Source organism: Carcharhinus amblyrhynchos, chromosome 7 (genome assembly GCF_965287045.1).
Source record: "Carcharhinus amblyrhynchos chromosome 7, sCarAmb.v2.hapA, whole genome shotgun sequence".
Lineage (NCBI taxonomy): Eukaryota > Metazoa > Chordata > Chondrichthyes > Carcharhiniformes > Carcharhinidae > Carcharhinus > Carcharhinus amblyrhynchos.
This window is the reverse complement of record NC_137330.1, coordinates 19,312,206-19,327,342: the sequence shown is the minus strand read 5'-3', so window position 1 is coordinate 19,327,342 and position 15,137 is coordinate 19,312,206. Positions and strand designations below refer to the sequence as shown.

At 42.9% G+C, this 15,137-nt stretch overlaps 1 protein-coding gene across 23 annotated transcripts in view; it reads left to right on the top strand.

The window, feature by feature from the left end:
• Positions 1-15,137, top strand: part of LOC145344815 (regulating synaptic membrane exocytosis protein 1-like) — a 743,305-nt gene that overhangs the window by 726,956 nt on the left and 1,212 nt on the right. For all 23 annotated transcript variants that reach the window (XM_080191997.1, XM_080192005.1, XM_080191995.1 and 20 more), the window contains one exon: positions 12,382-12,521. In XM_080191997.1, the coding sequence (XP_080048123.1) occupies positions 12,382-12,521 (140 nt within the window). The remainder of the gene's footprint in view (positions 1-12,381; positions 12,522-15,137) is intronic.

Sequence of the window (15,137 nt, the reverse complement as noted above, 5' to 3'; positions counted from 1 at the left end):
TGATTATATGGATTCTATGAAATCTGAAAAACTTATTAGATACATGTATGCTAAACTGCTAATTCCTGCAGCAGGACAAGACTGTTTTCTGAAGAGTGAAGTAGTTAGAAACCAAATAAGCACCATTTTATCCAAATTCCCAAATACATTCGCTCACTTATCTTGTATGGTCTCTCCATGTTCTTCCTATCAAAATATCACCTCACACTTCTCTGGATAGAGCTTTATCTGCCATCAGCCTATCTATGTCCTTTTGAAGTTCCAGTCTGTCTTCCTCATGATTTTACAATACTTCCAAGTTTTGTATCCTCCACAGACTTTGAAATTGTCCCCTACACACCAAGACTGTAAGGAGAGGGGATGGCCTAGAGTCATAGATGTTTACAGCATGGGAACAGGTCTTCTGGCCTAACATATTCATGCTACCCAGTTTTTACCATTACGCTAGTCCCAATTGTCCATGTTTGGCCAATATCCCTCTCCACCAACTGTAACCGTCTAAATGCTTTTTAAAAATACAAAATTGTGCCTCCTCCTACTACTACATCTGGCAACTCGTCTCAGATTCTCGCAACCCTCTGTGTAAAATACTTGCCCCTCTGGACCCTTTTGTATCTCTTCCCTCTCACCTTAAACCTATGCTGTCTAGTTTTAGACTCCCCTATTGTTGGGAACACATGTTGACTATCTACCTTATCTATGCCCCTCATTATTTTCTAGACCTCTATAAGATCACCCCTAAGTCTCCTATGCTCCAGAGGAATAGTCCCAGTCTATCCAGCCTCTCCTTATTATTCAAACCATCAAATCCCAGTGACATCCTAGTAGTTTTTTTCTGCACTCTTTCTAGTTTAGTAATATCATTTCTATAATAGGCTGACTGGAAATGTACACAGTATTCCAAGTGTGCGCTTACCAATGTCTTTGTACAACTTCAACAAGATGTCTTAACTCCTGTATTCAATGTTCTGACCAATGAAACCAAGCATGCTGAGTGCCTTTTTCACTAACCTATCCACTCCTGACTCCATTTTCAAGGAACTATGAACCTAAGTCCCTAGATCTCTTTGTTCTACAACTCTCTTCAATGCCCGAGCAATAACTGAGTAAATCCTGCTCTGGTTCACTGTACCAAAATGCATCACCTTGCACTTATCTAAATTAAACTCCATCTGCCATTCATCAGCCCACTGGCCCAATTTGTAAAGGTCCCATTGCAATCCTAGATAACCTTCTTCACTGTCCACTATGCCACCAATCTTGATGTCATCTATAAACTTACTAATTATGCCTCCTAAATTCCCATCCAAATCATTAATATAAATCACAAATAACAGTGGACCCAGCACCGAGGCACACCATTGATCACAATCCTCCAATTTGAAAAACAACCGTCTACAACAATCCTCTGTCTTCCGTCATGAAGCCAATTCCCAATTGGCTACATCAGTATGGACCCCATGAGGTTTAACCTAATGCGGTACCTTGTCAAAAAAGTCCAAGTAGGCAACGTCAGCTGCACTTCTCTCATCTACCTTCTTGATTATCCTTTCAAAAAATTCACTCAAGTTCAGTGAGACATCATCTTCCGCTTACAAAGTCACGCTGATTGTCTCTAATCAGTTTTTGCCCCTCTAAATTCCTATAGATCCTGTCTCTCAGAATACCTTCTAACAACAAGTCCAAAAGATGTGTGGGTTGGGTGGATTGGCCATGCTAAATTTATCCCAGTGTCAGGGGGATTAGCAGGGTAAATGTGTGGGGTCATGGGGTTAGGGCCTGGGTAGGATTATGGTGGGTACAGACTCGATGGGTCAAATGACCTCCTTCTGTATTGTAGAGATTCAATTCTATTCTAAGTTACTCAGTACAGATATTAGGCTCACTGACCTGTAGTTCCCAGGGTTTTCCATGCAGCCGTTCTTAAACAAAGGCACAACATTTGCCACCTGTCGATTTTTGGGCACATCACCTGTGGCTGTCGATAATTCAAATACCTCTGCTGAGGACCCACAATTTCCTCCCTAGCCTCCCACAATGGCCTGGGATACACTTCATCAGGTCCTGGGGATTTATCTATCTTGATACACTAGAAGACTTCCAACACCTCCTCCTCGAACATCCATGCCTTTCTCAATAGTGAATACTGATGAGAAATATTCATTTAGGACCTCACCCATCTCTTGTGGGTTGCACTTGTTGAGCCTTAGCGGCCCAATTCTTTCCCTAGTTACTCTTTTGCCCTTTATGTAGAAGCTCTTTGGATTCTCCTTTGCCTTATCTGCCAAAGCAATTTTGTTTCCCCTTTTTGACCTCCTGATTTCTCTCTTAACTCTACTCCGACACCCTTTATACTCACGGGTGAGGCACAGTGATGATTCCTGGCTTGGGTCACTATCAAGTTTGCATGGTCTCCCCATGTTTACATGGGTTTCCTCTGGGTGTTCCGGTTTCTTCCCACAGTCCAAAGATGTGCCATTTAGGTGCATTGGCCATGCTAAGTTGCCCCTTAGTGTCCTAGGATAAAAGAACAAAGAACAATAAGCACTGGAACAGGCCCTTCAGCCCTCCAGGCATGCACCGATCATGTGTTCCTAATTGGATCATCCGTTTGTATCCCTGTATTCCCAGTCTGTTCATGTGGCTATCTAAATAAGTCTTAAATGATCCTAACGTGTCTGCCTCAACCACCTTACCTGGTAGTGCATTTCAGGCTCCCACCACCCTCTGTGTAAAGTATGTCTCCCACATATCTGTATTGAACCTTGCCCACCCTTACCTTGAACTTGTGACCCCTTGTGTTTGTCATTTCTGACCTGGGAAAAAGGTTTCAACTGTTCACCCTATCTATGCCCTTCATAATTTTATAAACTTCTATTAGGTCACCCCTCAACCTCCGTCTTTCCGGGGAGAACAACCCTAGTTTACTCAATCTCACCTCATAGCTAACACCCTCCATACCAGGCAACATCCTAATAAACCTTTTCTGCACTCTCTCCAAAGCTTCCACATTCTTCCAGTAGTGTGGCGACCAGAACTGGATGCAGTATTCCAGATGTGGCCTAACCAACGTTCTATATAACTGCAACATCACATACCAACTTTTATACTCTCTGCCCCATTCAATAAAGGCAAGCATGCCATATGCCTTCTTCACCACCTTTTCCACCTGTGCTGCCACCTTTAAGGATCTGTGGACTTGCACATCCAACATCCCTCTGTGTGTCCATACTCCTGATGCTTCTGCCATATATTGTATAGCTCCCCCCTGCATTAGATCTACCAAAATGCATCGCTTCGCATTTATCTGGATTAAATTCCATCTGCCATTTCTCCACCCAATTTTCAAGCCTATCTATATCCTGCTGTATTCTCTGACAATGTTCATCACTGTCCGCAACTCCAGCCATCTTTGTGTCATCCACAAACTTATTAATCAGACCAGCTACATCTTCTTCCAAATCATTGATATATATCACAAACAGCAGAGGTCCCAGTACAGACCTCCAATCAGAAAAAGACCCTTCCACTGCTACCCTCTGTCTTCTATGACCAAGCCAGTTCTGTAGCCATCTAGCTAGTTCACCTTTGATCCCATGAGACTTAACCTTTTGCACCAGCCTGCCATGAGGGACCTTGTCAAATGCTTTAATAAAATCCATGTAGACGACATCCACGGCCCTTCCCTCGTCAATCATTTTTGTCACCTCAAAAAACTCAACCAAATTTGTGCAGCATGACCTCCCTCGTACAAAATCATGTTCTCTATCACTAAAAGGACTATTCAGTTCGAAATGTGTATAGATCCTATTTCTAAGAATCTTCTCCAACAATTTCCCTACCACGGACGTCAAGATCACTGGCCTATAATTATCCAGGTTATCCTTGCTACCCTTCTTAAATAACATTTTCTATCCTCCAGTCCTCTGGGACCTCACCTGTGTTCAGTGAAGAAACAAAGATTTCTGTTAGAGGCCCAGCAATTTCATCTCTTGTCTCTCTCAGTAATCTAGGACAGATGCCATCTGACCCTGGGGATTTTTCTACCTTCATGCTTCCTAAAACACCTAACACTTCCTCTCTTGTAATTGCGATTTGTTCTAACGGGTCTACACATCCCTCTGAGACACTACCAATCAACGTGTCCCTATCCTTTATGAATACTGATACGAAGTATTCATTTAGGATCTCACCTATTTCCTTGGGTTCTAAGCATAATTCCCCTCCTTTGCTCTTGAGAAGTCCAACTCTTTCTCTGACAACCCTCTTGTTCCTAACGTTTGTATAAAATGCCTTAGGATTCTCTTTAATCCTGTCTCCCAAGGACATTTCATGACCCCTTTTTGCCCTTCTAACTCCCTGTTTAAGTTCTTTTCTACTCCCTCTGTATTCCTCCATTGCTTCATCTGTTTTTAGCTACCAGGATCTTATGTATGCTTCTTTTTTCTTTTTGATTAGACCCACAATTTCCCTGGTTATCCACGGCTTTTGAATCCTACCTTTCCTATCCTTCCTTTTTTACGGGCACATGACTGTCCTGCACTCCTATCAACTGCTCCTTAAAAGACTCCCACATGCCAGATGTGGATTTACCCTCAAACAGCCTTTCCCAATCAACAGGAACCAAATCCTGCCTAATCTGCCTTCCCCCAATTCAGCACCTTACCCACAGGACAACACTCATCCTTTTCCATGACTATTCGAAAGTTTACAGAATTGTGGTCACTTTTCACCACATGTTCCCCCACTGAAACTTTGATGACATGACCGGGCTTTTTTCCCAGTACTAGGTCCAGTATAGCTCCCTCTCTCGTTGGACTATCAACATATTGTTCCAAAGAACCTTCCTGGCCACATTTTATAAATTCCTTCCTGTCCAGACCCCCTGCCCTAAGGGATTTCCAGTCCATATGAGGGAAATTAAAGTCTCCCACTGCAACAACACTATTTTTTCTATACCTGTCCAGAATCTCCTTACATATCTACTCCTCAACTTCAGTCCCAAGGATTGGAGGATTGCAAATGTGGTCCCATTATTTAAGAAGGATAGCAAGGATAACTCGGGTAATTATAGGATGTGTAGGTTAGAGGGATTGGGGGGATAAATATGTGGGGTTACGGGTAAGCCTACGTGGGATTGTTGTCAGTGCAGACTTGATGGGCTGAATGGCCTTTTGCTGCACAATAGGGTTTCTATGATTTCTTCAAGGGATCCGCTTGATTCCAGCTGCCTATGCATGTCTCTTCTTTTTGACCAGGGCCTCAATATCCTAAGTCAACCAGTGTTGCCTATTTCTACCAGCCTTGCCCTTCACTCTATAAGAAATGTGCTTACCCTGAACCGTGGTTAATACAACTTAGAAAGCCTCCCACTTACCAAATGTCCCTTTGCCTGCCAACAGACTCTCCCAATCAACTTTTGAAAGTTCTCATAAGATCAATATTCACCCCAATTTAGAATTTTAACTTTTGTGCCAGACCTATCATTCTCCATAGCTATCTTAAAATAATGGAATTATGGTCACTGGTTCCAAAGTGAGCCCTCACTCACTCGTGATATTATCATTGACCATTAATCCAGAAACTCAGTTAATGTTCTAGGGACTGGGTTCAAATCATGCGAAGCCAGATGGTGGAATTTGAATTCTTTTAAAATCTGGAATTAAGAATCTACCAATGACCATTAAATCATTGTCAATTGACGGCAAAACCCATCTGGTCCATTAGAAACATAGAATGTAGAAAATAGGTGCAAGAATAGGCCTCTTGAACCTGCACCACCATTCAATATGATCATGGCTGATCATACACTTTCAATACCCCATTTCCACTTTCCCTTCATACCCCTTAATCCCTTTAGCCACAAGATCCCTGTCCAGCTTCCCCTTGAACATATTGAATGAACTGGCCCAACAGTGGTAGAGACTGGCTTATCACTTATTCTTAGTTTTGCACTTCCCAAACATCGAGAACATTCTTCTCACAACTAGCAAATGCAGTCCCTTCATGATTTTATGTGCTTCGATAAGATTCCCTCTCATTCCTTTAAATTTCAGTGAACACAGGTCGATCCAGTCTTTCTCCATATGTCAGTCCTGCCATTCTGGGAATCAGTCTTGTGAACCTTTTCTGGACTCCCTCAGTAGCAAGAATGTCCTTCCTCAGACTAGGAGACCAAAACTGCACACAATAAGGTGTGGCCTAACTGCAGTAGCCATCCCTACCCCTATACTCAACCCTCGTGCTATGAAGGCCACCATGCCTTTAGCTTTCTTCCTATTTTTGCAACAAAAATGGATAACCTCACATTTAGCCACATTATATTGCATTTGCCAGGTATTTGCCCGCTCAGCCAGTCTGTCCAAGTCACCCTGCAGCTTCTTAGCATCCTCCTCACAGCACACGCTGTCACCTAGCTTAATGTTGTCTGCAAATTTGGAGACATTGCACTCAATTCCTTTGTCCAAATCGTTAATGGATAGTGAATAGCTGGGGTCTCAGCACTGAACCCTGCGGTACCACAGGTCCCATTTATTCCCACTCTCTGCTTCTTGTCTGCCAACTCGTTCTCGATCCATGTCAATTCATTACCCCCATACCATGAGCTTTAATTTTGCTCACTAATCTCTTGTGTGGGCCCTTGCCTTTTGAAAGTCCAGACACACAATATCCACTGGTTCACCCTTGTCCGCTCTACTGGTCACATCCTCAAAAAATTCCAGAAGATTTTCCTTTAGTGAATCCATGCTGGCTTGGACCGATCCTGTCATTGCTTTCCAAATGTAGACTTATTGGGCCTGATTTTACCAAAAATTTGCGCAAAATCACAGTAAATTTAGGCATCGGGTCTTTAACACGATCTGCATCCGAATCCGATCAGATCGTGACTTTACCAACAGCCGATTCAGCAAGGGTCCAGTCCGCGCCCGAATCAGGTGGCTCGACGATTTGAATGCATTAGCATGAATTTAAGTCAACTTAGTGAACCATACACCCAACTCTACTGCCAAATCCCACTTTACCATCTTCAGATCCGTTCCAGATCCAAGCTGTAAACAATCTGCAAAATAAAAATCCAAAGCTGATTTTTATTCTGGAGGGGAAACTCTGAAGCCCATCCTCCTCGAACATCCTTCGCTGGCAAACCCACCCCCCTCCCCCGGATCAGACCTCCGTGGGAGGTAGGCGCCCATCAGCAGATCGCTGCTCTCCCTCCACCATCCTTCCGACCTACAGTCCTTCGAGAGCCTGCAGCACCTTCCTGGCCTTCTGCTGGCATCTGCCAGAGGAGGTGGTGGGGGCGGCGGCGGGGGGGGGGGGAGGGGGGGGGTGCGGGGAGCGCTCAGATGGATCTCTGGTTTGTGGGGGGGGTAGTGGAGGGTGGGGAGAGGATGGACTTGGGAGAGTCTCGCAAACTGAAAATAATGTAGCATCTTCTTTGTGCTGCCTAATTATCTATGGGAAAGGTAAATAAACTGCAGTGTCCTAGTGAGCAATTAGTGACCTGTATATCCCTGTAGTTATGAGCCAGGTGCTCAAATATTCAGAGTCATGTGGTGAACTTGGAAGATTTGTCCCCGTGGTGGAACTTGGTTGGAAATAAGATTCAAGGAGATTACTAAATCTGGGAAGTCAGCCATAGTGAAAAGGAGTTTGTATTGGCAACTCTTCTCTCACATTCCATGGCAGATGTGCCCCTACTTACGAATGTGATTTGCATGGACAACGTTGGGTGCAGCTAATCTGCCTCTGGAGTAGCCTTGGATCCTTTCTTTCATCTTGTTTTCATCTGAACATTGCACAAAATTAGAGGAACTCCCTTTGGAAGATAATGTCAAAATTAAAATCGCAGGAACTAAAAACCCGACAGTTAAAAATTTGGGCAAATATTCCAAAATATGGCTGGGGGGATATATATTTTGGAATATTTTCTCAAATTAAAAATCCACTTTATTACAAATCATTTGGATTGTGATACAGAGCCTTCAGGTTTGCTCTTTTGGCATTTTCAGTCTTCTTAGAATTGTGATGTAATGTGGCCCTCTTTGATTTTTGTCTTTGGTTTCTCTGCCTTCCACTTTTCCCCTTACTGCCTTTTGTTTTCTGTCCCCATTTTGTCATTCTTACGTGGTCTGTCCTACATGTTTGTCCAGAGCCTCAACAATGTTGTTGACTCTCAATTGCCCTTGGACAATTAGGAATGGGCAATAAATGCTGGCCAGCCAGTAATGCCCATATCCCACAAATTAAGAAAAAAAAGATCTAGATCATTAAAGCTATCAGTAAAAGCAAAGGCTCCCAAAACCAACCCCCAGGGAACACCACCACAAAGCTACACAGAAGGAAAGAAGAGGGTGCAGAATGTAGAGTTGCATTCATAGCTAATGTAGAGAAAGATGAACTTAATATAAGATGGCAGCAGGGAAGAAGCTGTTCCTGAGTTGGTTGTTATGTGACCTCAAACTTTTATATCTTTTTCCCAGTGAAAGAAGATGGAAAATAGTATGTCTGGGGTGGTGTGGGGTCCTTGGTTATGCTGATTGCTTTTCTGAGGCAGTGGAAAGAGTGGACATAGACAATGGATGGGAGGCTGGTTTGCACGATGGGAGGCTGGGCTTTGTTCACAACCGTTTGTAGTTTCTTGCAGTCTTGGTCGGAGCAAGAGTCATACCAAGCTGTAATACATCCAAAACGAATGCTTTCTATGGTGCCTGTGTAAAGGTTTGTGAGAGATGTAGCAGACTTGCCAGATTTCCCTAGTCTCCTAAGAGAGTAGGTGCGTTTTCTATAAAATATAATGCAACAACTATCATACAACTTTACCATTGTCCATTACTCCACTGTACAACTTCCTTTCTTCAGTTCAACATTTGAATCATAGAATCTCTTGGTCCTGACAGAGCTTCTGATTTCTCTCATTCTTTCACTATGTGCTTGAGATATTCCCCCTTCATTTTGATCCATTTTGAATTTTTCTGTTGAACATCCTTTCTATTTGTTTATAGCATATGGGTGTCACAGCTAGGCTTGAATTTCCTGCCCATCCCTAATTGTCCTTATTCAGAGGGCATTTGAGAATCAGCCACATTAATGTGGTCTGGAATCACATGTGGGCCAGACCAGATAGGGATGGCAGATTTTCTTCCCTAAGCCTCTCAGTCTGTGAATTCCAGATCCTAACAAATTGCTGGCTTCTTTTACCAATTATGTTAAATCTGTGTTCAGTTGATTGTTCTGTGAGTGGAAACAGTTATTTTACCCTGGCAAAATCCTTGATAATTTTGAACACCACTATCAAATCATTCCCTCGAAAATCTCTTCCATATTCTTTCAATGATTTCAATTTCTGTTTAAAACTGTGCACAATAATCATAATTGAATTTTGTGATAGGAGAACAATTCCAGCTTTTCTCCTTTTCATAAAGAAAGGAAAGATAGTCTATGAAGCTAAACTAGCGCTAAATATAAAAAAGGACAGTAAAAGTTTTTACAAATATATAAAGAAGAGGAGGCTGGCGAGAGTGAATGTTGGATCTTTAGAGGATGAGAAGGGGGATTTATTGGTGGGAGATGAGGCTTTAAATAAGTTTTTTGCCTCGGTCTTCACGGAGGAGGACACAAATAGTTTGCTGGATCTTAAAGATAGAAGGATGGTAGGAGTTGAGGGCCTGAATGCGATTACTGTCACTAGAGAGGTAGTGCTTGATAGATTAATGGGACTGAAGGTGGACAAGTCCCCAGGACCGGATGGAATGCATCCCAGGGTTCTGAAAGAAATGGCAGAGGTGATAGTGGATGCCTTAGTAATTATTTACCAAAATTTGCTGGATTCCGGGGAAGTGCCGGAAGATTGGAAAACGGCTAATGTAACGCCGCTGTTTAAAAAAGGTAGCAGACAAAAGGCAGGGAATTATAGGCCAGTTAGTTTAACATCTGTGGTTGGAAAAATGCTTGAATCCGTCATCAAAGAAGAAATAGCAAGGCACCTAGAAAAGAATGGTTTGATAGAGCAGACGCAGCACGGATTCATTAAGGGGAAGTCGTGTTTGATGAATTTATTGGATTTCTATGAGGATGTGACTAGTGCGGTAGACAGAGGGGAACCAGTGGATGTGGTGTTTTTAAATTTCCAAAAGACATTTGACAAGGTGCCTCATAAAAGGGTGCACGGAGTTGGGGGTAAGGTATTAGCGTGGATAGAGGATTGGCTGCCTAATAGGAAGCAGAGAGTTGGTATCAATGGGTTCTATTCTGATTGGCGGTTGATGACTCGTGGAGTGCCGCAGGGATCAGTGCTGGGGCCACAGCTATTTACCATTTATATAGATGATCTGGAGGAGGGGGCTGAGTGTAGGGTGACGAAATTTGCTGGTGACACAAAGATGAGTGGAAAAGCAAATTGCGTGGAGGGTGTGGAAAGTCTGCAGAGGGATCTGGATAGGTTAAGCGAGTGGGCGAGGACCTGGCAGATGGAGTATAATGTTGGCAAGTGTGAGGTTATCCACTTTGGCAGAAATAATAGTAGGAGGGATTATTATTTAAAAGGCGAAAAGCTGCAGCATGCGACGGTGCAGGGGGACCTGGGGGTCCTTGTGCACAAGTCGCAAAAACCCAGTCTGCAGGTGCAGCAGGTGATCAAGAAGGCGAATGGAATGTTGGCCTTTATAGCGAGGGGGATAGAATATAAAAGCAGGGAGGTCTTGCTGCAACTGTACAGGGTACTGGTGAGGCCGCAGCTGGAGTACTGTGTGCAGTTTTGGTTGCCGCACTTGAGGAAGGATATATTGGCCTTGGAGGGAGTGCAGAGGAGGTTCACTAGGCTGATACCGGAGATGAGGGGGTTGGACTATGAAGAGAGACTAAATAGACTAGGTCTGTACTCATTGGAGTTTAGAAGGATGAGGGGGGATCTTATAGAGACGTATAAGATAATGAAGGGGATGGATAGGGTGGAGGTAGAGAGATTCTTCCTGCTTAGAAAGGATAGCAGAACTAGAGGGCACAGCCTCAAGATAAGGGGGGTGCAGTTTAGATCGGAGTTGAGGAGGAACTTCTTCACTCAAAGGATGGTGAATCTCTGGAATTCTCTGCCCGTTGAAGTGGTGGCGGCTACCTCGCTAAATATATTTAAGTCACGGGTAGAGAAGTTTTTGATAGACAAGGGAATTAAGGGTTATGGGGAGAGAGCAGGAAAGTGGAACTGATCCACTTCAGATCAACCATGATCTTATTGAATGGCGGGGCAGACTTGAAGGGCTAAATGGCCTACTCCTGCTCCTATTTCTTTTGTTCTTAATTGAAATCTCTAATCCCCAATTCTATCCTTGTAAATCTCCTCTATATTCTCTCCAATGTCGGGGTGGACTTGGGTACTTATCAAGTATATTGGGAATTCTGCTCTGAGATAATCATCAGAAAGTAAACAAGATTTAGAATCTTACTTTGTTTTCTATGAACGCACAGGTTTGATGTTGGAGAGCTGTATCAAATAAACTTTACAGCTACAATTGCATTGCTAAAGTGTATGTTGACTAAAGTGCTACTGACATTCTGTGGCCAGGGGAGGTGTTTTATCAATGCCAGTTTTTCTCTTTGTGGTCAATTTAAATAGCTACAAACAAACTATATTTTTAGGTAGCAAATCTAATGCAAAGCTCAACCAGAAGGAGGATAAACAACCTATTTGTTTGTGGCTATTTAAATTGACCACAAAGAGAAAAACTGGCATTGACAAAACACCTCCCAGACTGAACAAAGTGGTCACCCATTTAAAGTGGAAATGAGATTAAATCTTTTCTCTGAGGGATGTGAGTGTCTGTAACATTATCTGGAAAGATGGTGAAAGCAGAGTCTTAGAATATTTTTAAGGCAGAGGTGGGTAGGTTCTTGGTAAGCAAGGGGGTAATAGAACATAGAACATTACAGCGCAGAACAGGCCCTTCAGCCCACGATGTTGCGCCGACCAGCTTTTTTAAAAAAAAACACTAACCCACTAATCTAAACCAATCCCATTTCGTCCATAAACCTATCCACAGATCTCTTAAACGCCCCCAAACTAGGCGCATTTACAACTAATAATTAATAATTTAATAGGTAATCGAGGATAGGCAGAATGCAGCTGCAGTGTTAGTATATCAGACAAGTTATGATCTTATTAAATGATGGAGCAGGTGTGAGAGGATGATGGCCTATTCTTGCTCCTCACTCTTTTGTTTACACATAAATCCTGAAAGCATGGTTCAGTGGCCATTTTTCAGAAATTTGTGCAGAAGGGAGCCAGTTCACCGCTTTCCCCTGGTGATAACAGGGCCATGTCACCATTGATTTGGTTTTGGCTATTAAATGGGGCATTTTTAAAATATATATTTAATTATTTTACAGCTCCTTATGTCAAAGTATACCTGCTGGAGAATGGTGTGTGCATAGCCAAAAAGAAGACAAAAATCGCACGGAAAACACTTGATCCACTCTATCAACAGTCATTACTGTTTGAAGAAAGTCCACAGGGTAAAGTGTTGCAGGTCAGTATTTTGTTGATATGCTTTGGCCACTATTACCCAAAGTCAGTGAATACTCAACCCTCAAAATTATGTTCATTTTAAATGTCTTCCTGAAAGTCACAGTAAGTCTTGGATAGTTCCAATCCACTGGATTTAAAATCTTAAAGAACACTTTGGGATGGATATGTAGGTAACAATATATGAACTCAACTTGGAAATCTGATCACCAATCATCTTTACATGGCCACATGGTTTTTTCTTTAAAGAAGAAACTTGCATCTAAAAAGCAACTTCAGTATTCTAGAATTTTTTTTATAGAGAGTAAGATTTAATGAAATCATTCAATTCTTCATTCAATTCTCTGTGTTTCACAACATTCCATTCCATTTCTGACGACAACAGCAAACCTGCTGCAGGAACAAGTATAAACTCCGGATTAAATTGATGAGTTACATAAAAACATAGAACAGTACAGGCCCTTCGGCCCTCAATGTTGTGCCGAGCTATGTCCAAACCCAAGATCAAGCTATCTTACTCCTTATCATTCTGGTGTGCTCCATGCACCTATCCAATAACCGCTTGAAAGTTCCTAAAGTGTCCAACTCCACTATCACAGCAGGCAGTGTATTCCACACCCCAATCACTCTCTAAGTAAAGAATCCAGACAGTTATGTGGGTAAGATAGGTATAGAGGGATATGGGCCAAATGTGGGCAATTGGGACTACCTTAATGATTAAAAAGGGGGCGGCATGGACAAGTTGGGCCGAAGGGTTTGTTTCGTGCTGTAACGTTTACTTGGCACTGTTCTTGCTGTGAGAAACATAGAAACAGATCACCCTCCTATCCAACTTGGTATCATCTGCAAACTTTGAGACGTTACATTTTGTTCCTTCATCCAAATCATTAATACATATTGTGACTAGCTGGGGTCTCAGCTCCAATCCCTGTGGCACCCCACTAGTTACTGCCTGCCAATTTGAAAAGCACCCATTCATTCCTACTCTTTGTTTCCTCTCTGCCAACCAGTTTTCTATCCATCTCAATACACTTCCCCCAACCCTTTCATCTTACTTTAATCTTACGTGACAATCTCTTATGAGGGACTTTGCCAAACGTTTTCTGAAAGTCCAAAGAGACCTCATTGACTAGCTCCCCCCTTGTCAACTTGACGAGCGAGGGCAAGTCAAATTACTTCACAAAGTATTACTACTTAAGTTGTTTTGTGGCCAGACATATGGATAACTGGCAATGTTCAACAAAAATTAGATAAACAACAAGTTTTGTTTTTGGTGGTGTTGATATCTTTTATGTTCATCTGAACAGTAGGTTTTGTCACCTCCAGTGATGCAGCAGTGATATCTCAAGGGATTGGCAATCACCAAGTTTAGTAACTGTGTGCAGTTTTGGTCGCCATACTTACGCAAGGATATTTTGGCCTTGGAGGGAATGCAGAGGAGGTTTACTAGGCTGATACCGGAGTTAAGGGGGTTGAGCTATGAGGAGAGGCTGAATAAACTAGGCTTGTGCTCGTTAGAGTTTAGAAGAATGAGGGGCGATCTCATTGAGATGTATAAGATGATGAATGGGATGGATAGGATAGAGGTGGAGAGACTCTTCCCGCTCAGAAAGGACAGTAGGACTAGGGGGCACAGCCTCAAGATAAAGGGGGCGGTTTAGAACGGAGTTGAGGAGGAACTTCTTCACTCAAAGGGTGGTGAATCTCTGGAATTCTCTGCCCGTTGAAGTGGTGGAGGCTACCTCGCTAAATATTTTTAAGACGCGGGTTGATGGGTTTTTGATAAGCGAGGGGATTAAGGGTTATGGGGAGAGGGCGGGAATGTGGAACTGAGCCACGACAGATCAGCCATGATCTTATTGAATGGTGGGGCAGGCTCGAAGGGCTAGATGGCCTACTCCTGCTCCTATTTCTTATGTTTCTTATGTAACTGAACAAACTACTTATTGTAACAAATAAACTATGTACAGTGTGCAAGACGTGATACAAACCACATGCAACCACAGACTGGCTGGGAAAGTCACATGACAAACCCAAACCTCACTCCTTAAAAGAGGCTCACATCCCTGCCCCTCAAGTCCACATACAAACAAAAGTTTATTTACAATAAAACAACAATAAACGAGTTCTTTAACACAGTCCATCGTAACTAGTTCAATCTGTCAAAGGTCTTTCTCTTCCTCTGGGAGTGATATAAGTGGTGTCTTCACAGCAGAAGTGGTTTCAGTTTGATTTTCAGAAATTGGACTCTCATCTTAAGGTACACCTATGCTTGTTAATTTGTCAGTTCCTGCAGGAACGCTAATTGAGTCTTCCTCAGGTTGGCTTGCTTCCATACATTAATAGAGTCATAGAGGTTTACAGCATGGTAACAGGCCCTTCAGCCCAACTTCCATGCTGCCATTTTTTTAAAAACCCCTAAACTAATCCCAATTGTTTGCATTTGGCCCATATCCCTCTATACCTATCGTACCCAAGCTCAGGTCTGTATCATCTGGGCTCGCTCATGTTTCTGATCCTGCTAAGGGAGGTTCCCACCACTGGGGGTTAAAGCATTTAGGGGGAGCCAGGCATGTTGGCCTCACTGGTGGGGGTAGAGACCATTGAGGCCCCTTGGGTG